This window comes from Hipposideros armiger, unplaced genomic scaffold (genome assembly GCF_001890085.2).
Source record: "Hipposideros armiger isolate ML-2016 unplaced genomic scaffold, ASM189008v1 scaffold_182, whole genome shotgun sequence".
Lineage (NCBI taxonomy): Eukaryota > Metazoa > Chordata > Mammalia > Chiroptera > Hipposideridae > Hipposideros > Hipposideros armiger.
The window spans coordinates 2,175,143-2,199,323 of NW_017731532.1; the positions used below are offsets into that span (position 1 = coordinate 2,175,143).

At 34.6% G+C, this 24,181-nt stretch overlaps 1 protein-coding gene across 4 annotated transcripts in view; it reads left to right on the forward strand.

Annotated features, from left to right (window-relative positions):
• Positions 1-24,181, forward strand: part of XRCC4 (X-ray repair cross complementing 4) — a 239,926-nt gene that overhangs the window by 151,870 nt on the left and 63,875 nt on the right. For all 4 annotated transcript variants that reach the window (XM_019652565.1, XM_019652564.1, XM_019652567.1 and 1 more), the window contains one exon: positions 7,025-7,172. In XM_019652565.1, coding sequence (XP_019508110.1) covers positions 7,025-7,172 — 148 coding nt within the window. The remainder of the gene's footprint in view (positions 1-7,024; positions 7,173-24,181) is intronic.

The window sequence follows — 24,181 nt, forward strand, 5'->3', positions numbered from 1 at the left end:
AATTATGTTCTCAAAAGAAATATATCCACACAGGAAGAAAAACAATGTAAGAAATCAAGTTATAGTTAGTGTTTGATAATGGAAAAGAAAAACTGAAGCTTCCCATGGTACTTTGGAAAAGAATAGCAAGATGTTGGAAAGCTGTGTTTATCTTAGAACTTCCAAATTAGTTCCTTTTCATTGCTTGTGTGACTTATGGCTTTCTTGAATGTATTTGTGTTGTTCTGCTCTACTCAGTTATAAACTTTTTGAATACGTGGTAGTGGTGTCTTCTGGGAAGTGCCTGACACAAAATACACTCAATAAATATTTGTTGAATAAGTGAAGGGATGAATGCAAGGTTTAAAGAGCAGAGTTCATTTGGAATTAATTTTTTTATTAAAAAAATAATCAGATTATTTTGCAGGTTTAGGACAGTATTTAATATATTTAACTCACTTTTTTTTTTTAAATGCTGTGAATACCTCTAAAGTCTGTACTTTGTATCTTTAGTGGCCCACCCTGCCTCTGACATTGAGAGTATTGGATTTCCCAAGATGACCTCTTAGGTTACCCCAGTGTCAGTAGGTATTTGTCATTAAGTCTGACTTCCAGCTGTGCTGGTTTAAAGAGGAGCCTGACTTTTGGAAAAGTATACAGACATAGATGCGTACACACGTGCACACACACATACTTTTAAGTGTTCCGTGTGATGTTAATTATCAGTTTATTTGGTGATTGCTGATGAATAGGTTAGACCCTTTTTGTAAGATGGTCATCAGTTATTCAGATTAGATTGTGAAAACTGGGTAGCAACTGATTACAGATTTGAAAAAGGGCTGTTTGATGAGTAGTGAGGGAGAAATAATGTTTGCTTGTTTGGTCAGAGTAGAAATTTACTACCTTAAGATTGGTCCCTTTAAGATACTTATTGAAAAATGGTGTGACCAACCTTATCTCGGCTTCTTTCTTGCTTATCATTATACCTGTCAGGAAGACAAACTACAGAGACATAGGGTAGCCAGGGCATTTGTTGGTTGTTTTCTTTGGTGAAAGAAAGAGAATGTTTTATGAAGTCTCAGATTTACTTAGAATAGATTTACTGACTTAAGGTTTGGATTTTGGTTTTCCCCTCAATATTTTATATCTTTTGAAATAAAACAGAATGAGTTATTGATTATAGATATTATACTTAATAAATATTTGTGAAATGAATAAATGAGTAAAATCACAAAAACCAGCCATAGAAGATTGGCTATTCTATGTTCATAACAGGTGATAGTTCTATGACAGTTGGATTATTCTGACTTTGGAAAGCCGTGTGTTTGTCTTACTTTTTTGTTATTTTATTTTTATGTCTCTAAGAAGCTATAGAAGATAGCCTAAAAGTTCTTCCAATTCCTCTGAATGAATCTCAATTTGACCTTTTGTAAGGACATATGCATTTGAGTAATAATACTTTAATGCTGATATCAAATATTGCTGACATTATGATGTATGAAACAGTGTATTTTATCTCATTTAATCATGTCAGAAATCGTGGTTAACATACATTTCTTAGTTGAGGAACTGAAGAGATTCTGTAATATGTCCAAGGTAAATGGCAAAGTTAGAGACCCAGACTCAGGTCTCCTGATTTGATTTTCCATATACCTCATCTGGAGGTTCCTAAGTAAGTTTTGATTTTAAAAATAAGCACACATTGGAAAATGAGAGATCACGTCTTCATATTTATCATGTATAGCACTATTGGGTAACTTGTGAGGGCTGTAGCAAAGTATAAGGTAGGACCTCTAGCTGTAGGGTGTTTGTAATCTGATTGGAGAAACAGGAGCTAAACATGAAAAGAGAATTTCAATATGAGACAGTGTGTGTGGAATGAGTGGTTCCAACTATAAACCCCATAGAGAAAGGAGAGATTGCTGTGGATTGGAACTACTTGAGACGACTGAAATGACTGAACAGGGCTTGCTGGAAGGGAGGACACAGGTGTGCCAATAGAGGAATGTGGGGCATTCAAGACAGGGAAAATAAGGAACAAAAAAGAGAGATGTAGGAACCCAAAGCCCTTTGAATAATTTACAAACTATGGCAGAAGATTTGTGGGAGGTATGGTCAGAGAGGCAGGTGAGAGAGGCAAGTCTCATTGCCCAGAGATTTGAATGCAGGCCTAGAACTTTAGGGCTTTATTTCATAGGCCATGGGAACCACTGAAAGGTTTTTGTTCAGACATGGCCTATTGAACTCAGTACACATTTCGTCATGGTCAAGGGACCTGAAGAGCAGAGCCTCTTTTATTCAATAATTTAATCAAAGATCTAAGTAGCCATTGCCATGAATAACATGCCTCAGGACATTAATATTTTGTTTTGAGCAGGGGCTGGAGATAGGGGTGTGTGTTGGGGTGGGAGTGGGGCGAAGGGTGGCAGTCTCCATTAGATTTTTATAGTATCTGTGAGTGAAGTTATATCTTATGAAAAGGGGGGGGGAAATCCACACTTAAGAGAATAATGAGGCCCTGATAAAACAAATTATAAACCGAAAAATGTTTTTTTGTTTGTTTGTTTTTAAATACTGAGATTTACGTGTTTAATGGTCAGGGACTTAAGTTTACCAGGAAGTTTAATTCATGGGATTTATTTAGATTGCTGGCAGTTTAGCCAACAGTGTCATTTCCTTTCGACATTGAGAGTGCCCAGGAAGCCAACACTCTGCCCCTGTCATGCCTGAACTGCTCCTGCCAAGCTCCTGCCGTTCTTCTGTCAGATGAGAAGAAGTGTGGCTTTCTGTGGAGCCACCTTTCACAATAACAAGGCTTGTGTAAAGATTTCCCATTTTCTAGATTCAGTGAACCTAACGAGAACTTGAAATTCATCCCACAGCTCTGCCAATAAGTATTTCAGTGGTATTAAGTTAATCGGCAATAGTTTTTCTTTTTCTTTTCTTTTCTCAAAAATTCCTGGAAATGGTGAAAGACACATTGTCATGACAGAGACTGATGATAATATTAAAAACTGAGAATCTCTAGAAAAAAATTCCCCAGTCAAGATCAAATTGATACTCTTGTACCTGGATTTAAAAACTTGCAAATTTAGTTAGAATATCTGTTGTTTTTTGGTTTTTTTTCCCCTTTCCCTCTTCTCCTGCTGCCTAGACTTACCCAGTCATTTCCTAAATCTTTTTCTCTCGTGAACATTATTTCAACCAGGCCGCACTCCTTCTCGCTACTCTTTGAACATTTTCCATTATTTTCTAACTCTAGTCAAGCTCTTCCTCATATAATGAGTATGTATAACATAGTAAGCTTAATATGAATTGTTTTTGTGTGTGTGTGTGTGTGTGTGTGTGTGTGTTTAAAAATGGGATGCAAGACTTGAAAGTAAAAGCTTTCACTTAAAAATATGTAAGGTTGTGAATAATGTAGACATTTTGGAAGTCCCATATTTGACTTCCTGTAAATAGATTCAATCCCTGCTGTTGTATATAAAACAGCTTTGCTTGTTTGGATACTTAGAATAATCGTTCAAGGGATCCAGTGTCAGAATAGAAATAAAGTATCCAGCATTGAGATCAAACGGAATGAGAGAACCAAACATCAGCACAAGTAGAGGATAGAGTTGGATGGTTGAAATTTGAGGACTGTTTGAAATGAACAATTTACTACTTAGATACCAGGGGTTAGAGTAGCAGCTCATTTTCCTGGTTTCTGTCATTGCAGGTTGGAGAGGAAAAGATAGGATGGAACATGTTTCCTTTTATTAAAGGCTATAAAAATGCCATCAAAGCTTCATTTTAAATGAATATATAAATTAAGGGAATATATTGTAATACAGTTTGCTATTACATGTACATATGTAATAAACTGAAAAGGAAACTGTTTCCCATGGTGCAAGCACAAACCAAAGAGGCATATTCAGTTTCAATAGTAATAGTTCATATGCTAGCCCATCCCCCTCGTGACTGTAGCTACACTTCAATGGTCAAGAGAAAGGAATAAAAATGGTGCAGCGAACCAAGCTGAAACACTTGGTTATATACAACTCTTACTTCTTTGTGGTAGATAGTGGTAGACACTAAGAAGTTTGAAATGTGGAGATAATAATAAATTATCAGGTTACGTTTTCCCGCACATACAGATAATTATCAACTAAGTATTTATTATACTTACAAGTACACACAAAATAATTCATGAACTCATCCTATAGGATAGAAGAAATTTGGTCCTTTTGAGTGTCCCCGTCACTCCCTCATATAAAATGTCTTCTTTGGGCAGATATAACAATTCCTGAGGCAGGAATGATGATTCTTCCCTGCATCAGGCAACCACAATTGTCAAAAGTTCACAACTGGACATAGGACCACTTAAAGATTTAGCACAGGGCATCATGTCTAGGAGTAAACAGACCTCAATGAATTCTTATATCCTGTTCATAAAATTGTGGAGAATATCTCTAAAATATTTTAGGCAATCTGTATATCTCAAATTTCAGTCAGGGGAGCCCATATGCTATATTCATTATGCTTGTTTTTGTGCCTTGTGTTCACCAAGAGATATACGCATTTTTTTGTCATTCGGTATACTAATTAGTAAGTCATCAATTATTGACTAAGATGCAAATCACAGAAGTGCCTGTAGTAGCTTTTTCAAAAGTATGGACTTTAGTATTAGAATCCCAAGAAATTGCTCCTGGTCTGCGTGTTCTTGAGTAGATGCTAGCAATACCTGGTTTATACAGGTAGCTCACACGGACTAACATACACATTTAAACACATTGTATTTTAAAGTAAGCAGTACAGCCATATCACATATGAGATGCCCTTTTGGGTACTAACGTTTAAGCCATCATTTGGAGTTTTGAAATGAATGGCACAGCTTTTTGGTAACTTTATTTATTTTTTTTATTTTACCATACATTTTAATTTAAACTTAATGTCCTTCCCTCCTAGATGTCCAACATTTCACTAAATGAGATATTTCTCCATTTTTCAAGTCTATCTACAGTTGAAACATCCTCTAACTCTGACACTTTTGCTAGTTTTGTTTATAGACAAGCCTGTACTTTGTTGATTACTTATGTGATTGAGTAAACAAACCCTAGGTGAGAGTGGACTGGGTAAGAAACCAGGAAACCAGAATTATCTTCCCTAGTCACCTGGTAGTTTAATAAAAAATAGAGAAATCATTTAACTTGAATATGTTCAGAGAAACACCCTTTGTATTTACCCTTTTCTACTCCCAATATGTTTTTAGTGGATGATAAAGTAATACAATGAAATATAGAACTTATGTGTCCTAATAACTTAAACAGCTTTGGGAAGTAAAATATACTTTGATGGGCATTCAATTAGTGTTTGATCAAGGAATAATTTACCCACTAGTTAGAAACATTTTCTAATTGTCATATGATAAAATATAAAAGCAAAGACTGTATAATTTGGGCAAGGTACTTAACTAACTTGATTTCTTAAAGCCTTGGTTTCCTCATAAGTAAAATGAAGGTAGTAATAGTAAGTACTTCGCAAAGTTAAAGATTAATAAGATAATATATGTAAAACCCATAGCAAAGTGTCTAGTACATATATTCCCCCAAATGGTACCGATTTAAAAAAAAGTCAAAGAAAGCTTCAAGAAAATGGGCAACAGTGTCCAGAGGATCTCAGGTCCCTCAGGGAAGCATGAACTACAGAATGAGAACTCAAAATACAGTATTTTCTTCTAGAATGTGATATATATATATATATATATATATATATATATATATATATATGAAAAGCCACTCATTCTGCATAACTGCACACTAAAAATAATAGAGAAAAAATTAAGATTTGAGTAGACCACACAAAATCTATTCAGCTTTAGGTTGTTGTTATTAGTTCTGTAGTTACAATCCTCATAAAAATATTAACTCTCTAGCAACATCACAATCATCTAACCCTTTGGATCACACTTCCTCTTAAATGGAGGAGATGGGAGTTATTGAATATGTTTGATTCTGGTAGTTTCATCAAAATTAAATATCTGATTCAACGTTCAGGAAGAAATGACTGCACAACTTGTTCAGCTGTAATTGCAGCTTTAACAGAGAGCTTAACTTTTAAAAAGTGTACGGTTCTTGGCACCACTCAAGCAAACCTATTTGTGCTAAAGGAGTGGACTTGTACAGCATTTTTAGCCACTCATATCCATTTTTTTTTAGACTTTTATACATTGCTAAGGCTTTCTTTTTAATTGGGATGAAAGCTTGCCCCCAGTCACTATTTAAACAGTTAACATGCAAAAAAAAATCATATGAACCAGCAGGACATCCATAGTCCAAATTATTTTGATTTTGTTCACTATCACCAATAGCTCTTTTATTTTTATAGGAATGTGTATTATAGCAGAATATACTCTATATTAAATGAAAGAATTCTGAACTCCCCAAATCTCTTTGGAACTAAGTTGTTTATAAGAGAATAAAGGAATATAAATGAAGCATGTTTCTATTGTTGCTTCGGTTTCATGTATATCAAATGCTCTGAAGGGTTTGTCCACCTTAGAGACATCGGTTAGTGTTTTCTTATGCTCATTCCTCGCAGTTGGCTGAAAGTCTGTGAAATAATCTCTGGATAACTAATAGAAATTCCCCTTCCTGCTAATAACTACTGTTCAGTATCAATTTGATTTATATTTTTCCTGTAGCAGTATTTTCCCCCCAACATGCCTTTCAGAGGTTCCTCTACGGCACTCCTGTCTATTTCTAGCACTGAGAGATCAAATTGTGCCTGTAATGAATTTGGGAAGATTGTTGCCCAAGATAGGCCAAGACCACTTTAGTCCAATTATTCCATGTGCACAATATCCTTTGTGTTTTATGTTGGTATTAAAGTATTTCACACTAGCTAACTGGCTTACTTCCCCCAATCTGCATAAATTAAAAAAAATAGTTTTCCTATGTTTTAATTGTGTTACCTTATATCAGCGCTAAAGCAGCAAGTTGATACTTGACTCACAAATGATATGCATAATTTTCTTGGGACTCATTTTCATATCTTTTCATTTTAGCTACTTTAAGAAGAGATGATTCCATTATTTCAAGTCCTGATGTCACTGATATTGCACCAAGTAGAAAGAGGAGGCAGCGGATGCAAAAAAACCTTGGGACAGAACCTAAAATGATTTCACAGGAATCTCAGCTTCAAGAAAAGGAAAAGTAAGTCATTTTATGCTTTGCCAAACAGTGAGGGGACATTTAAAAAATCTAATATATCATCTTAAAAATTACATTTTTTATTTCTGAATTTAAGGCTATTTTTAAAGAACAAAATTATGATTTTGGAAATTGTAAAATGCTTAAATCCATATATTTTCCCTGGTGTTTGGTTAATTCCTATTAATATTTAAAGCAGAAATGCTAAAAATATAAGCAAAAGTTTTTTGCTTTTGGTTTTTATTGATAAATTAGAAATGGCATGTAGGATACTAAAAATATTAGAATCCAGCTTGTGTTCAGTAAAATGTTTCAATCTAATTTACTGCTTTAAAGAGACCAATATAGCATTCAAATTAACCCCTTTATTTGGTTATACTTGAGATTTTTTTCTTGTAAAATGCCTCTTTCTAGTCATGTTTATTTCTATTATACTTTAGACTTATATACTTTGTTTTTACAGTTCACTCTTTAGTTCAGACTACACTCCCTTTAATCTGCATCCCAATTTAGTTGTAATGAGTTAAGAAATTGGGATAATAAACATTTCACTGCAGCAAAACAATCAGCATTTAAAGGAATATTATCAGTTGAATAAAAAACGACTGTTCAGATCATTTGTATGTTTGGATATATATATATATATATATATATATATATATATATATATATGTGCCTGAGAATTTATTTTCTTTTCTTGAAGCTTTTTATTAATTTGGCAAAAAGTTATTGAACAGTAGCCATATGACAGATGATCTTACAGACCAGAGGTTTTCAAAGTGTGGAATGAGGACCCCTGGGGGTTCCCAAGGCTCTTTGTGGGATCCACTAGGTTATATCTATCCCTTCTTCAGTCCCATACCTGTGTGAGGCCGGATTTCTTCATATATTTCAATTAAAATAGCATGCCACATGTGATTGAATGCAGGAGCTAATGAGAAGCCAACTGTTTTCATTCAAGCCTGCCATCAAACAGATTTGCACAAGTGTAAAACATTGCCTTCACAAGATTTTTTCTTTGGGAAATATAATGATTTTTCATAAAGAATATATTATTCATGTTATCGTAGATTGGGTTTATTTTTAAATTAATTGATAAAGATTTTTAAAGTTTCTCCATTTTAATTTTGAATATGACAAATATAGTCCACATAAATAAAATGAGGTCTTCAAAAACTTTTAAAAGTGTAAAGGGATCCTGAGAGCAAAAAGTGTTAGAATTCTGTTCCAGACAGTGAGGATGCCAAGACATGCATCCTGAGGAAACTGGCAGCCTGACAGGATGGGGGTTTCGAGTTTCTTGCATCAAAATAAGAATTGTCAAGTTAATAGTAGAATTGTTTTGTGTGTCTATTTATCATTGGGTTTTTATTCTCTCTACAATTGGCCTGTTCTACTAGTACTTGAAAATGCCATCTGTATCCTATGGTGAGTCCCTTATGTCTTAAGACAATACTCGTATATGTGAAAACCCAGTGTGCACCAAACTCTTACTGCCTTGTGTTTATCATGTGAATTTACTCATTCTCTCATAACCTCCTGGCTTCATAGCGTTCAAGGTATTATTGTACGATCGCTTTAATAATGAAACAAAAAATATTTCCAATTTGCAAATAGAAGAGTAAGCAAACTATTCCTATAGGTTAATATGGGAAAAATAAAATTACAAACAGTTTGAAATATTCAGAAAACTCTATTCAGTCAAATTGTAAGCAAGCGTGTAATGACTATCAGTTATGTGCCAGGCATAATATTGGATGCTGAGGACTCAGGAGAGTAGATAGCAGACACAGCCCTTGTCCTCGTGGAACTTCTGGTCTACCTGTTTAGTCTGATACAGTTTTCAGGATCTAGGGGAAGAATGAAATACATTGGTTATATGTCGGAGAGCTGCATCTTAGGCCTTTCTGCTCCATGTGTGACCCAAATATAATGTTTTGGGTTACTAACATTTCTGAATACATATATTGCTTGAATAGGTTTCTGATGTGCATGGCACAGAGATAGAAGTTTAGATCTGAATCAAAGACTAAATATTTTATATAGGCTTTTGAATAAAGGCAATGTGTTTGTTTTTACCAGCATACATGCAATTAATATTGTGTTCCTTTTCTTTTCCATGTTTAGATGACTGTGCCAGTATTTATTTTGTATACTTTCACTACTTTAAAAGTTGATATAAACCTTATTAGCTTTTTGAATCGCCTGCTAATTATATCATTGTGGACTTTTAGGCTCAAATACTGATGATTAACCCTTATTGTGTTTTTAAATTAAAACTACTGCCTACTTTGTACCTTCCTAAACACCTTGTGACCCTGATAATTTCTCATCAAAATGTTCAGCAGTTAGGCTAATAGACTCTCACTGTAACCTCCCAAACAAATGCAGGTGTGGAATAGATTGCTACATAGAGGTGAAAAGATATTGGCCCCTAACTCTAAACTTCACAGTTTCCTAAGCCCTTTAAGAAATTATATGGCCTCTAGCCCCTTCAGATATTCCAACTGGGCATCTTCTATGTTTTTTTTTTGCTTCTCCAGCCTGCATTTCAAGAACAAATAAAGTGGGGAAAGGGATGCTGGTATTATGGTTTAATTTTTTTTTTAATATCTACCAGATTTTGTGCAAAGTATTTCATCTCCCTGGGATTTCGTTTTCTTATCTGTATAATGAAAGGATTGAACTAGATGATCCATAAAATCTCTCCCAATATCTATAATTCTATTATATTTGTACAATTCACAACTTTTAAAGCATAAACATGATTTAGCAATAAATTACTTATGCATTTACTATTAGCAACTAAAATTGATGAAAAATATGATTAAAAATATAAAATGTCTGTGGGTGAGAAATCTATTCATCTTTTAAATTTATCTATTTAGAAGTATTTCACAATGTACAATATTTAGTACATTTCTAAATGTCATGGGTTATTTTGTACTTTTAAAAAAACTAAATAATCTAAGTTAATATATGTATACACACACACTAATCTATAACACAAAATTATGGTAATTTTTAAATTTATTTAATCATATATAATGATACTGTCATTGGTACAGTGACAAGGTATAGTAGAAGAGAGAGATACAAAAATAAATAAGATTTATGATAAATGCTTTATATGTAATCCCTCATTGAAACCTCACACAAACCCTACAAGGTAAGTATTAATGTCCCCTTCTTAGAGATGAAAAGCAACCAAGGCTCAGAAAGACAGTCATATTCCCAGAGTGGCACTGCCAATATTTTATTTTCAAGCCTGTATTTGGTACATTGCCGCATGGAGTTTATAATCTATTGAGAGACAGAGATTCACAAATAATTGTGTGATTACAAGAACAGAGTGAGGGGAGTATACCAGCCTTGAGGTTCTAAATTGGAATCTTTGGAATTACATTCCAAAGTTTTAAAAATTCTGTCAAAAGTGAGAGTGGTTTTAGGGCATTTTTTTGAATCTGAGACCCCCTTTTGATCTATGTTAGAGAAAGATGCTTGGAACTAGTTGATGGGATCCCCAATTCCATCTTGCCATCTTGTCAGTATTAGAAAGTCGTAATGTGTTACTTGTACATCATATTTAATTTATGTTAATGGTTAAATAGTATAATAACCCAGTTCCTTCTGAGTTAATGAGATGGCATTATGAAGTAGTAATTGTAATTTAACTGCATTTGATAAAAATTACGTTATTTTTCAGCTGAGAGAATTAAATCAATTCGTAAACAAACTTTGAAAATTTTGGGACAAACTATATGTATCACTATAACAGAAAACTTTTGTAGTAAAGTTATTTGTACCAATACAAATACTAAATAGTGAGAATGCAATATAGTTTTCACCAGAAAATGTGTCTGAAAACTACTATGGAAATGTTTACCATATTCTATAAGATACTACATATTAAAGTATATTGTTTATGTCATATTAAAGATGGAGAAGTGAAATCAAGCCCGATATAAGTGTATTTGCCTTTGATAATAAGTATGCCTAGTATTTCAGGAATTCAGATTAAACAAAATAGTGAAACCACATAATGACAATTGCAGTCTGTCCAATCTCTTTTTCTGACCCTTTCTTAGCTCCTTTCTACTTTGTTACATGGTAGAAAGACAATAGGTTTTCCCTCTGACAGATGTAAAGAGCCATGCCCAGCAAAGGTGACCTCTCAGAGTGGCTGGGCTCTCGTATGCCATTAATGAATGGATAGCAACATGATTAGTGAACACCGTGCATGATTAGATACCCCGTTCATGCAGGAAAATTTGCCACATCAATCTGTCAATAAATGTAAAAGCTATAATAAAGATCACTTGGCAATCTGAATTACACATTAAAATTCCATCTTTATATGAAAATAATTATTCTTTAGCCATATAAGAAAATTAAGAAAATATTAACCAAACTGAGAAGCTAAAAAGTGCATTTGTAATGGTCACAGTTTTTGTAATTAAATAGTGCAGTATATTTTGGAAGTTCTAAAAGAAATGTGTTACTCCTAATGTCTTAAAAATATTTTATAACCCAAGACAAATGTAATTTTCTAAGTCTCTAAGTTTACCCTAAAAAATTATGTTACCATCTTAAGTGGGAACTATCTACTATGGAACTATTGACCTAACTCTGTTAAATAATGTCAAAAACTGTATTGTACAAAGGTACACAGAGTTTTAAGTAACTTATCTAAGGTCACAGAGCTAGTGAGTGTTTTTAAATGATTATTCAGTTGATTAGTCAATGACATATTCCCCAGTGTTTATTTAGAGAATAAGAGATTGTCTTTACATGGGTGAGTTATTTCAACTCACCAAATTCAACTATTAAACCAGTTTAATTATTATTGTGTTATTATTATCTTACCAAATTAAACTGTTAGCTTTGCATTAACCAATCACTACTGTTTATGAAGCTGTTTGACTACATGGTCTTTCCTTTCAGTTTACTATGCTAAAGAAGGTATTGCCTGCTTATAAACCTGTACTATGTCATAAAAGTAAATGAAATATTTGAATGGATATCTTTTTAAGTGTATGCTCTAAGGACATTTAATTGAAGTAACTCTTAGATGACCATTGTCACGAGTTTTCAAAATTCTGAATACTTAAAGAATTGTGTATGTGAACAAACCTATTCTACCATATTCATTTTTCTTGTATTCCTAGCCATGTTTAACTAGAAAAGATTAACTGAGGTTGACCGTATTACACTATTTTTTATACTTCTCTTAGTGGTGAAGAAAAGATTGCACAGAAAGTTTTGGGTTTATAGTTCACATTACTATGGCATACTAACCACTATATCCCATTAAATTTATCTGGGAAGCTTGTCTTCATTACTTGTTTTCAATTCTAAGCATATGCTGGATTTCAAACATTTTTGTCAGTCCCGCACAATTGTTATTTCCTCTGTATCCTCTGCAATGGCTTCGCACTAGAGTTTTGCATTCATCGTATGACAACCATATGGCTTTACACTGACTAAGGAAATGCACAGTAGATACTGCTGTTTGTTAACAACAACAAAAATCCAACTATGGTTTTCCTTCACTTATCATTCCTTTAACGGATGCTTACATCCTGAGCACTGTGGGCATATTGCTGAGTAAACTGGACAAAGTCCTAGATCTCATAAACTTAGTCTATATGAGAGAAGACAATCATTAATTATATCACTAATAGATATATAATTGCAAGCTTTTGAAGGATTTCAGCATTTAGGAGAAACATAGCGAGAGGGATATGGCTTAAGGAACCATTATTTGAGCTCTAATGTGAAGGATAAAGAAGAGTCTAGTCCTGGAGTAGAGAGCAGAGTGTTGAAGCAGAGGAAGCAGCCTGTGAGCATGTGCCCAGGTTAAATGTGTGAGTGTGATGGGAGTAGAGGGAGCAGGGAAGGGAGGAAATGCAGGGAAGCTGAGGGCTGCTCAGAGGCCAGAGCAAGCTGGTTATGAAGCTCTTTTAAAAATTCAGCCACTCCTCATGTGCATGATAGCATTTCTGCTTTTCACATCACAGAGGACTTTTCTTCTGTGTTCCCTACCTTTTGATGTTGTTTCTAAACTCTTCTTAAGATTGATAGAAAACTCTGATATTTTGGTCATTATTGCATCTTCTTAGATATCATCATTTAAAATTATCTAAAGCTATTATACTTAGTTTTTCTTCTTTTTAACTCTACTTTCCGTGTGCTTACTGTTATACAATTTTGGTTTCCCAATAATAAAACTTTAATTCTTTTGAAACATAGGAAACTAGAAAATTGAAAACACACTGAAACTTATGTAGAGTGCTCACAGGAATAATAGCTTAAATTGGCATATGTTAGCAGTCCTGAGGTGCAGAATTGAACTGCCATTCGCCTTTTTTTGGTAAATATAAATGCCTTTTCCAGGAATATTTTTAGATCGTTGATGATTTCCTCCTTCTAATAAGACTCTGAAATCCTTGAATCTGGCATATATTGATAAATATTCATAAAAAGTTTAGTGTGACTAATTCACACAATATGATTATGCTTGGGGAACACTCATCCTGTTCTGTCAACTAGCATCAACACTAAGAGTTATTATTCAACAAAACCATATGCTGCTCATTCCTTGGGATTTACTATCTTGCATCACTTGAAATTGTGATTTGTAGAATTGTTTGGTATGACGACCTTTTAATTCCATATGTTAAACAAAATGAACCAGCTGACAAAGACTACAGAAATTGTGAAATTACTTTCATATTTATATAGTAAAATCCTGCGTATAACTAAGAACATTGTAAACTTACTCTCTATAAATATACAAGGGCACAATATGTATCTAAATGAAATAGCAATACATTCAGGCTTTATTAGGCACCCAGCTTAAATTTTTAATGAAGTCATTCTTTATCGTGCAACACAATAATCAAGGAAGAATTTTTCATTTAATATTTTTTAAATTTAAGAGCTCTTATTCTTCCAACATCCTGAAAAGAAAATACAATAAACATCTATTAATAGCATTTTGTTGGTATGACATGAAGTCAGTTGTGGCTGGGTAGACTAGTTGTATTATTTTAACCAATTGATTAATTAATACACTCATTATTTACATATTTGGTTAAGTTGGGTCAATGTCTCAATCTTACTGAAATTAGCAAATAGTTAATAAAATTGACCCACTAGCAATGCTCAAATTAAATGATTTAATTAATACTTTAATGCTTCTTACATCTTCATCTGTTTCAGCCTATTTCAACCCACTTAGAAATTTTGGTTTAACTTCTTCTAGCTGTTTTGTTTCTCATTTCTGTAGGTTGTCTTTTTTGAAAGCAAACTAGTTTTAAGAAATATTGAAATTAGCATCTGAACAAGGGACCCATAAAAGAAAACTTTGTCTCAGAATCAGGGCTCCATATCTCAGGAGAGGTGACCACAAAGAGCCAAACCCAAGTTACAACCACTTAAGGCTTATGGTGGAGGCTGAGACAGGGAGTCAAACAGGGATATATCATACAGGCCTAGTTACCAGAACTCGGGGATAAAGCTCTTACAACAGATCACGAACAACTCTATCTTAATTCTGAGCTTCTCCTTAATTGATTCTTAAGTAGAAAAAGCATTAGTCCCTGTGGTCAGGAGAAGAACTAAATAAGAGGTAGGAACAAAATGCCTCTGGTTCTGAGATTTGGATAGGTGGAGGGAAGAAAGTCATAATAATGATTCCAGAATTTGTTCTTTAGGATACAATTCACAGACTGCATTCTGTAGAACTATATAAAGGAGATCTTAACAGGTACCTTACAAAGGGTTTCATATTCAGAGAAGTAGAGAAATTGTTGTATACCATCGCTTCCACACTTCTGTGTGCTCTAACTCCCCCAAACTTGGAGATTTATATATTAAAGCCTCTGAGAAGCCTCATGATAAATAATTTACTTTGTTTAATCACTTTTGAAATGTACTGAAGCATAGCACCCTCATGCAATCTACCTGCCCCGTCCCAGAAAAAGAGTTAGTAATATTCCAGAGGTAACGTTCTTCAGGGCCCTAGTTTGGGAAATTCTCGAACATCAATGATTTAAAAAAATATATAACACCTGTCAACCATAATTATAGAGTATTAGGCATTAAGCATATCTCAAGAAAAAAATTTGGTGTGTATATGACATGCCACCTCCACCCCACCACTCCCCCAATTTTACTACTTAGGAAACTCTTTGCTTGACCGACAGATAGCCCTGATGGGAGCAGCAGGGACATTTTCTAAGGAATTCTAGTAATTGGAACACATAGGTGTACTCCTAAAAGGACCAGTTCAGCATCATAGAAACTGCAGGGTAAAACCATTAAAATAATTTGGGCCAAAAATGCAAATACCTACACGTGTAGTCTTTAGATACTTTTGTGTAATCTGTTTCTGCAGGCTAGCAAATAAAAATATATAGCTTCACATATGTCGTGCATGGCCCACACACATGATTTAGTCTTCTCTGTGATGGATGTCTTCTGCAACAGAGTTCTAACACATTGTTCCAAACAACCTTAAAAATATTATTAAATTATAGCTTTTCACAGATGTTGCTCTTTGAACTGTAGTGAAGAAGTTGTAGCTGTGTGTTCTGAATCTTTAAGTGGTCCCATGAAGTAATTGTGTAGCTATGAGTGGTAGGTGGTAAAACAGCACACGCACACACACACTCCTTAGATTAAGTTTATGGTTTGATTAGCCAAGTTTACACAATCTTATAGTCCACATGGCTACAAGGAGCCGGAAAAGATTCAGCATATCTTAGCATAGTATTTCCTCACCTCCTTGGAGTGGGGTTATGTATTATGCAGCTTCCACTGATACAGTTTTTGATAAGGTGTGGTCTTCCTGGACTCAGAAAAAGCTCAGTTCTCTTCTTTTTATTCTAGAATCTTACAGTGCCATGCTGGAAGAAATTGCACAATAAATGCACTTTGGTTTAGAGAAATAATTACACACATCAGGCTCTCCTGCCTACTGAACCAAAGTTATCATGTCTGTCAAAGCTTTTCAGGGTCCTAGAGAGCCCACTTCCCCATAGTAACTCAGTTGCAGTCAAATAGAATGTTCAATAAAATATTTACTACAAATAAGATTCTTCTTATGATGGAGTTTTGAAGAAAGTCATTTGTTTGCCTTGTAATATTCTTCTTTCTGTGTTTTTATGATCAATTTATAGATGATAAAAAACAAATAAAACCTAAGAGTAGGGAAGGAAAGAGCCTGGTGTTAATTAATTAATTAATTAATTAGCTAATAAACTTTATTTTTTTAGAGTAATTTTAGGGTCACAGCAAAATTGGGCAGAAAGTACAAAGAGTTCCTTTACACCCCCAGTCCCCGCATATGTACAACCTCCCCCCACTGTCAAGGTCCCCCTCCAGAGTGCTACATTTGTTACAATTGATACTTACATTGACATGTCATTATCACCCACAACCCATAGTTTACATTAGGGTTCATTCTTGGTGTTGTACATTCTATGGGGACATATATATAATGACAACTATACATCATTGTAGTATTGTACAGATAGTTTCAGCTAAAGATCATCTGTGCTTCACCAATTCATCTCTCCCGCTCCCCTTAACTCCTGGCAACCACTAATCTTTTAACGATGTCGGTAGTTTTGCCTTTTCCAGAATGTCATATAGTTGGAATCATATAGTATGTAGACTTTTCAGATTGACTTCTTTCACTTAATATGCATTGAAGTTTCCTTCGTGTCTTTTCATGGCTTGATAGCCCATTTCTTTCTAGCACTGAATAATATAATATTCCATGGTCTGGATGTACCGCAGTTTATCCACATACCTACTGAAGGAATCCATTTATTTTTTTAATAGAATCAGGTTTATTTTATTTGTTTCCTAAATATAAAAGCAGCACATGCTTATCTTAAAAAAATCAGAAAACACACAGAAACTAAATGATAAGCGTATGGGAAAATCATAATCCCACCCACCTGGGGACAATGCCCTTTAACACCATGGCACTCTGTGTTGGTAGATGTCTTTTTCTTTTGTACTTTATTTGCAAAACAAAGCTCATATCATATATGAGGTAGCTAGCTATTTTAAAATTTAAATACACATTATAAATATTCTACTTTAATAGATACATTGCTTTAACACTGTATATTTCTAGTATTCCATTGTATAAATGTACCATAATTTCTTTAACCAATTCCTGTACTGTACATTTAGGCCTTATTCACACCAGTATTATTACAGAAAATGTTGTATATGTGTACAGAAATTTGCACATATGACTATTATTTCCTTAGAATGAAGTCCCAAAAGTGGAATTACTAGGTCAGAGGGCATATGTACTTGTTAGTCCTTTTTTATATTCTGCCAGAGCTCTTCCAGGAGGCTCTAACAGTTTGTACTCCCAAAGCAGTATTTGCCTTTTGTTCTATTGTTATCCTATTCATTTTGATCATTGCCAGATCATTATAATCATATGATCAATGAATAATATCTCATTGTTAAATTTTTATATTTAACCATTAGAAGAGTCTTTTTTCCTGATATTTATTGATTATTAGAATCTCATATTTTGTTTATTATTTATCCATAACCTCAGCTGATTTTCATTGGAGGTCTTTGTCTCCTATTGTTTTATGAGAACTCCTTATATCTGAAAATATCAGTCTTTGTTTTTCCTAGCTTATCATTTGCCTTTTAATTTTTGTTAATGACATTATGTATTTACATAATATATTGGTTGGTTAGATCAACCCATCAATAATAATGATATTTAACATTCATTGAATACCTACTATGTCCTAGATACTCTGTTAAGCCCTGTATATGCATTATTTCATTTGACTATACCCCTATCATATATCAGGAAGCTCAGACCTAGAGATATTAGGTAACTTGCCCAAAGACAAGTGCCACATCTTTGATTTTGAATGTAGGACATCTTATTCCAAAGACCATACTTTTTACCCACCTTATTGTACTGCTTCAAAATAACAATCACTAATATTTATTTGATTAATAAGTCTTAAGTGCTGTGTTAAGTACTTAAATTCCATTGATTCATTTAATTCTCGCCACTATTCTGTGAAGTAGGGCTCTATTTATATTCATATTTATTAATAGCTGAATAAAATGAGTTTTACCCAGTTTTGACTGCTTGTTCAAAATTTCTACAGTAACACAGTGACAATTAAACTGTAAGTTCTGCAGGGATTGGGTTAATAATACCTCCTACCCACCTTTTAGCATGAATATGAGGGTCAGATGCCATCATGTGAATGAAAGCACTAAGTGGGACACTCTAAGAATATGCGGTACTGTTATTTTTAAAGCACTATTTTCCCTGGGCTTTCAGCTAAATCTTGGAAATCTATTCCTGGGAAGAAAACTGTGTTTATGGAGTGTTTTCTTTCCTCGTAATTCTTATGGAAATGAGGATTGCCCATATGCTTCTATGTGTTAACTCAGACAATTGTCTTTCCTCCATTGAGCAATAAATAAGATAATTTTGGAGGAAAATAACATAATTGGAAAATCAGGTTTTAAAAACTATTCATTAATTTGATATATATATATATATATATATTTGTTTTCTATCATATTTTATATTATTAATCATTGAAAATTTAATTTCCAACTCAAGTTATTTATTTATTTATTATTAATCATTTGCACCTGTGAATTTACAATACGATAATTGGCCATTTTCTTCTTTCAAAACCAACCTATTTTCATGCTTATACCTGATTCTTAAAAATTTCTAACAATTTATTGCTTTCTAGTTTAAACCTCAACATATTTGTAGGGTGTGCGAGTGTGTGTGTGTATGCGCACACACATAATTTACATGGAGAATGTAATTCATGAGCTACAACTATCTAATTCTTAAAGATTTTTGGTAACTAAACTTTAAACTTCTTTAGTATCAAATTAGGGACAGAAAATATATGTGCAATTGCTATATATTTACTTTGGTCATCATGAGCAAACCTCATTTTTTACACAACTTTAATTTTATCATAATGTTTATCTTAGTTGCAAAAGTAAATACAGTGGTGGTTTTAAAACGAGATAGGTTTTTATTAGCTTCACTCTGTGTTTACCTAACTGTTCAGGCCGTGGCTCTCACTTTCCTTTCTGCATGTTTTGATTAATGGCCACCTGGACTTGTTCCAGAATATACTGATTATGGTCAGTGCACTTCAAAGATGATTTATTAATTGTGTTTGCGACTCAAATAATTACATAAAGATTGATCATATGCATTATTATAGGTTTGCCAATAAAATCAGCAGTTAGATTTTAAGATAAAATTTTCCTGAGTGGATTTTTTTAACTATACAGAAAGGACAAAATATTAATATATTTTAAAAGTATATTCAATGTTAACTACAGTTTAATGACCTGTTAAAGCATGATTATGAAATGTATTAGTCTTAGAAGTACGTGCATTTTAAGTTTTATTTTAACATAATTTCAAAATAATATGTTTCAAATGAGATTACATAGATGTTTAAATACAGTATTTCCATGTTTATAACTTACCCTGGGAACGACCCATAGTATAATTTCCTCAGGCTATTACATGCATTTAGATTTCAAATTAGTGATGGACTTGAATTTCTGTTTTGAAAAATTTTTACTAGAAAGCTATTGTAATTTTTCAGTGTTTTAGGTAAAGGGAATTTACCATTTATTTCATATATGTATATTATGCTCCTATCATTTGATAGACTTATGTAAAATTTCTCTAAATTTGGATTGATAATCGTTATTGTTTCAGTTATTTTAAGTACTCCACCAATATAGAATAATGTGTAAATATTCATTATACCCAGTCAGAGGGGTTATTAAAGGAAATGACTCCCTGATCATAACTTATAGCTTCATATTGAAACAAAAATAGGTGCATTTATTTTTTTATTATTTGATATGCTATATTCAAAATTTGCATTTTAACAGTGAAATTCTAGAACTTAAATCATCTACTGTGATATACAACTAAATGTTAAATAGGTATTTGGTTTCAATTAAAATATCAGGAAATGAAATAAAATATTTTATCATAATAGGACTGAAGGCTGTTTCATGTTTTAAGCCTGTGTGAAAGTATAAACTAGTTATATCAAAATAAGAAGATGTAAACCCCACAAGTAACTGAGGTGTTGGCAAATGGAGGAGAGCAATCAAATATAAATATAAAAAACAAAAATGAATTAAAAAACCTAAATAAAAAAATTAAAAATATGTAATTATCCATAAGTATTATTCAAGAATTTTTGTTTGTTTGTGTTTGGTAAATCACTACTAAAGGATAAAAAACACAGACATGATTTGTGTTTTTAAACATCAGTACTCAAAAGTATTTGCAGTAAAATTTTAGGTCATGTATTTTGTTTAATTGAAAATCTTTTCCAATAATTTTGTTTCTAAATAATTCCTAAACATTGTAATTTTTCTGGATCATATTTATGCATGTTAGTTTTTAAAATGTTATTTTTGTAACAAAGGAAGATAAATTATCAGTGTATTGAATGAAGCAATGTTATCATTACCAGTATTTTTGAGCCCTTTCCCCTGCATACACCCCTTCTAGAAACACAGAATAAAGAGGTTAGCACAGGCTGTGTTTTCAACAGCTTTGCATATGAAATAAAACAATGAAGGAAGATTAATCTATAGCACACATTTATCTTTTCTTTGTTGGCCAAATTGTATTTCCTGATAAACTATCTTTAATATGTAGACAGCTAAAATATGCTAAATTCCATAATTCGAGAACTATGAAACTTCAGAGGAGGGGGAGTTGATATTCCATTTGGAGGACTGTGGAATAAGGAGGTGTGATAAGATTAGAGAAGATGGAGACATTGAGTTTAACTTTGTAGAGCAATGGAGGTTTCCAGAGACATGAACTGAAGAAAGGTAATGCAGAGACTAATAATTGAACCCAGTCTCCTGAGTCCTCTTATTTCTTTCATCAGTAGAACCCCCTTCTGCCACCTTGTGCATCACCAAGTGTTAAATAGGGAAAGTGACAGCCAGCCTAGAGGCTACATTCCCCAGCCTCACTGGCAGAGAGGTATAGCCATGTGACAAAGGCCTTGCCAGTGGGGCGTAAATGGAAATGATTTGTACATTTTGGGGATCTTGCCCACAAAATGATTGGGTCTACATTGCCTTGTTTCTCTCCCTGCCAGCTAGCATTTTAAGGAAAACATCCCAGGAGAGGACAGAGCAGCAAGAGAGGGAGAATTGTAGTCCCTGGACTTTCCCATGGAGCAGGGCAGCATATTCACCATACACTATCCAGCTAGCTCCAGACTATTGTGTGAGAGAGAAATAAATTGCTCTTGAGAGGAAAGTCAAGGTAATTGCCGAGTTGTAGGCTAACGTAAGTGAGCATGTTTAAGGTAGGCTGGGCTAAGCTAGCCTATGACGTTCGGAGGTCAGGCGTATTAAATTCATTTTCTACTTACAGTATTTTTGCCTCCACTGGGTTTATTGGACCTCATCATAAGTTGAGGAGCATCTGTATTTTCTCCTGTAAGGCACATCACACAGCCATGTACTTGGGAACGCTAGGCAGCACCTCAGCACTACACTTGAGGGCAATTTAAAAAAAGTGAAAACACCAATAAAAAGCACAAAAATGCAGAAAACATGGTACTAAATGTGCTACAAAAAAGGTATGTGTTTACAATGTGAAAGATGAAGCCAGGAGGCACTAACCTTGTTTGTTCCACCTCAGCTGGGCACGTGCACTTCAGTGATTCAATTTTTTTGCTGCTCTGTGCATGTGCGTGCCCACAATGACTGAGGAAGCGCTCCAAGTATTGATTTTTTTTTAAAGATTTTTATTGGGGAATTGGGGGGATGGGAACAGTGCTGGGGGATTGGGGAAGGGGAACAGACAAGTTGCTGTCGTTTTGTTCTTCAGTCTAGTTGTGGAGGACGTTGCTTCACTGGCCCAAGTTGGCACCATCATTGCGCTCTTCCCTGGAGAGGCAGATCAGTCGCCGGCTTCTGGATGGCCGCTCACTGCGGCTGCTGGCCGCTCACGCTGGCTGCTGGCTACACACGGTAGCCCATGGCAACCCACTGCCACAGGGACTGCAGCCTACGCCGCCGTCGCCAGCGACTCACGGCAGCCCAGCTCCAGGTTGAGCTGTTGTTCAGCATCTTAGCTGTGGAGGGCAGTGTTCACTGGCCCTCATATGCGGGATCCGAACCGGGGCCCTCTGGCATCCCAAGCGAGTTCTTAACCATCGCGCCACTCGGCCGGCCCTCCAAGTATTGATTTTGATGTTACAAATAAATTTTAGCAAGTAGGTGAATTTGGAAATACAGAATTCCTGGGTAAGGAGGACTGGCTGGAGTTGGTATTTAAAGCCATGGGACCCCAGGAAATCACCTAGATTCTGAATAAACGATGGCAAGATTGAACCCTAGGACATTTCAGCATTTGGGAGTCAGGCTCTACATACATTACCAATTAGAGACCAAGCTCTGAGGAAGAGAGATTATTAAGGTAGGAAGAAAATGAGGTGATTATGATTTAATAGATGCCCAAAATACATTTCAAGAAGGAAGGTCAACACTAAATGCTATTGAGAAATCAACTACAATAAGGACAGAGAAGCTACTAGGGTCTCGGGAGTTTTCAGGAGACAGATGGTCAATTAGAGTAGAATGAGGTGAGAATTAGAATATACAGAATATGGATAAAACTTGCAAGAAGTTTTGCTCTAAAACTGAGCAGATAAGTGGAGAAGTAGCCAGAGAGGGCTATAGGCTCAAGGGAGGTTTTTGCTTTTTCCTCATTTAATATGAGACGTAAGAGAATATGCTTTTATTCTTTTGGTAATGACCAAGTCAAGTAGAAAATGTGATCTTGACCAAGTCACTCAACATTTCTTGGCCTTAGTTTTTCTCTATATAAAATGAGGGACTTAAGCAGATAGAATTATCTCGATTTACATTATGTATAGGAAAACCCTGTACTATAGTGGTTTAGCGTGTAGATTCTGAAATTCAACTGCCTGGGTCTGTGTTTTAGCCTCACCACTCACTATCTGTCAGATTTTGGATATCACACTTAACCTTTCTCTGCGTTGGTTTCCTTATCAATACAAAGGGCAATCCAGGTATTGCCTACCTGGGCTTGTGAGAATTATGAGGTAGTGCATGTAAAATCCTTAGCACAGTGCTCAGTACATAAATAGCACTCAGTACATGTTAACTGTATTTTACTATTTGTCACCATTATTTTTATCATCCCATCTCTAAGATGCTATCAGCTGTGAGTGAATCCCATGTTTAGAGTACACATTCTTTCAACACTCTCCACATACTCTATAGGATATAGAGGGTATAGAAATGTCTTCTGCCATTTTCTATCATACTGTTATTAACAATGATCATTTTTATGAATGAGCCAGTAGGAAGTCTCATATTTAAAGCAGGATTCTTTGGTGGAAACAAGTTTTCCTAATAAAAAAATTGATTCAACAAGAATTTGAAGGCCTGCTGTTTCCCAGGCTTTGTTTTAAGTGATACACTAGTGAACAAAACAAAATCCTAGTTCTCATAGAGCTGCAGTCTTAGTCAAACAAGAGAAATTTTGAACTCATCATACATTTCAATTCCTTTTCAGAGTCCTGCAGCATATGGGTTTGAAAGTTTAGGAAAGTGTGTTAAAAGAGAAAGAAAGATTTTTGGAAAGAAACAAATAGAAGAAGAAGAAGGGCAAGAAATAAAAAGAAGGAAGGAATGGACTGAGGGAGGTTGGGAGGGAGGGAGGAAGGGAAGGGAGAAAGTTCAGTATGGTAATATATAAAGGTTAAAAGTTTGTTTTTCTGAGGGCTGGCCGAGTGGCTCAGTTGGTTAAGAGCTCACTCAAGAGTGTGAGCTCTGAGCAACAGTGGTTCGAGTCCCATCCCGAGCTGAGCAGCCGCTGAGCAGCCGCTGAGCAGCCGCTGAGCAGCCGCTGAGCAGCCGCTGAGCAGCCGCTGAGC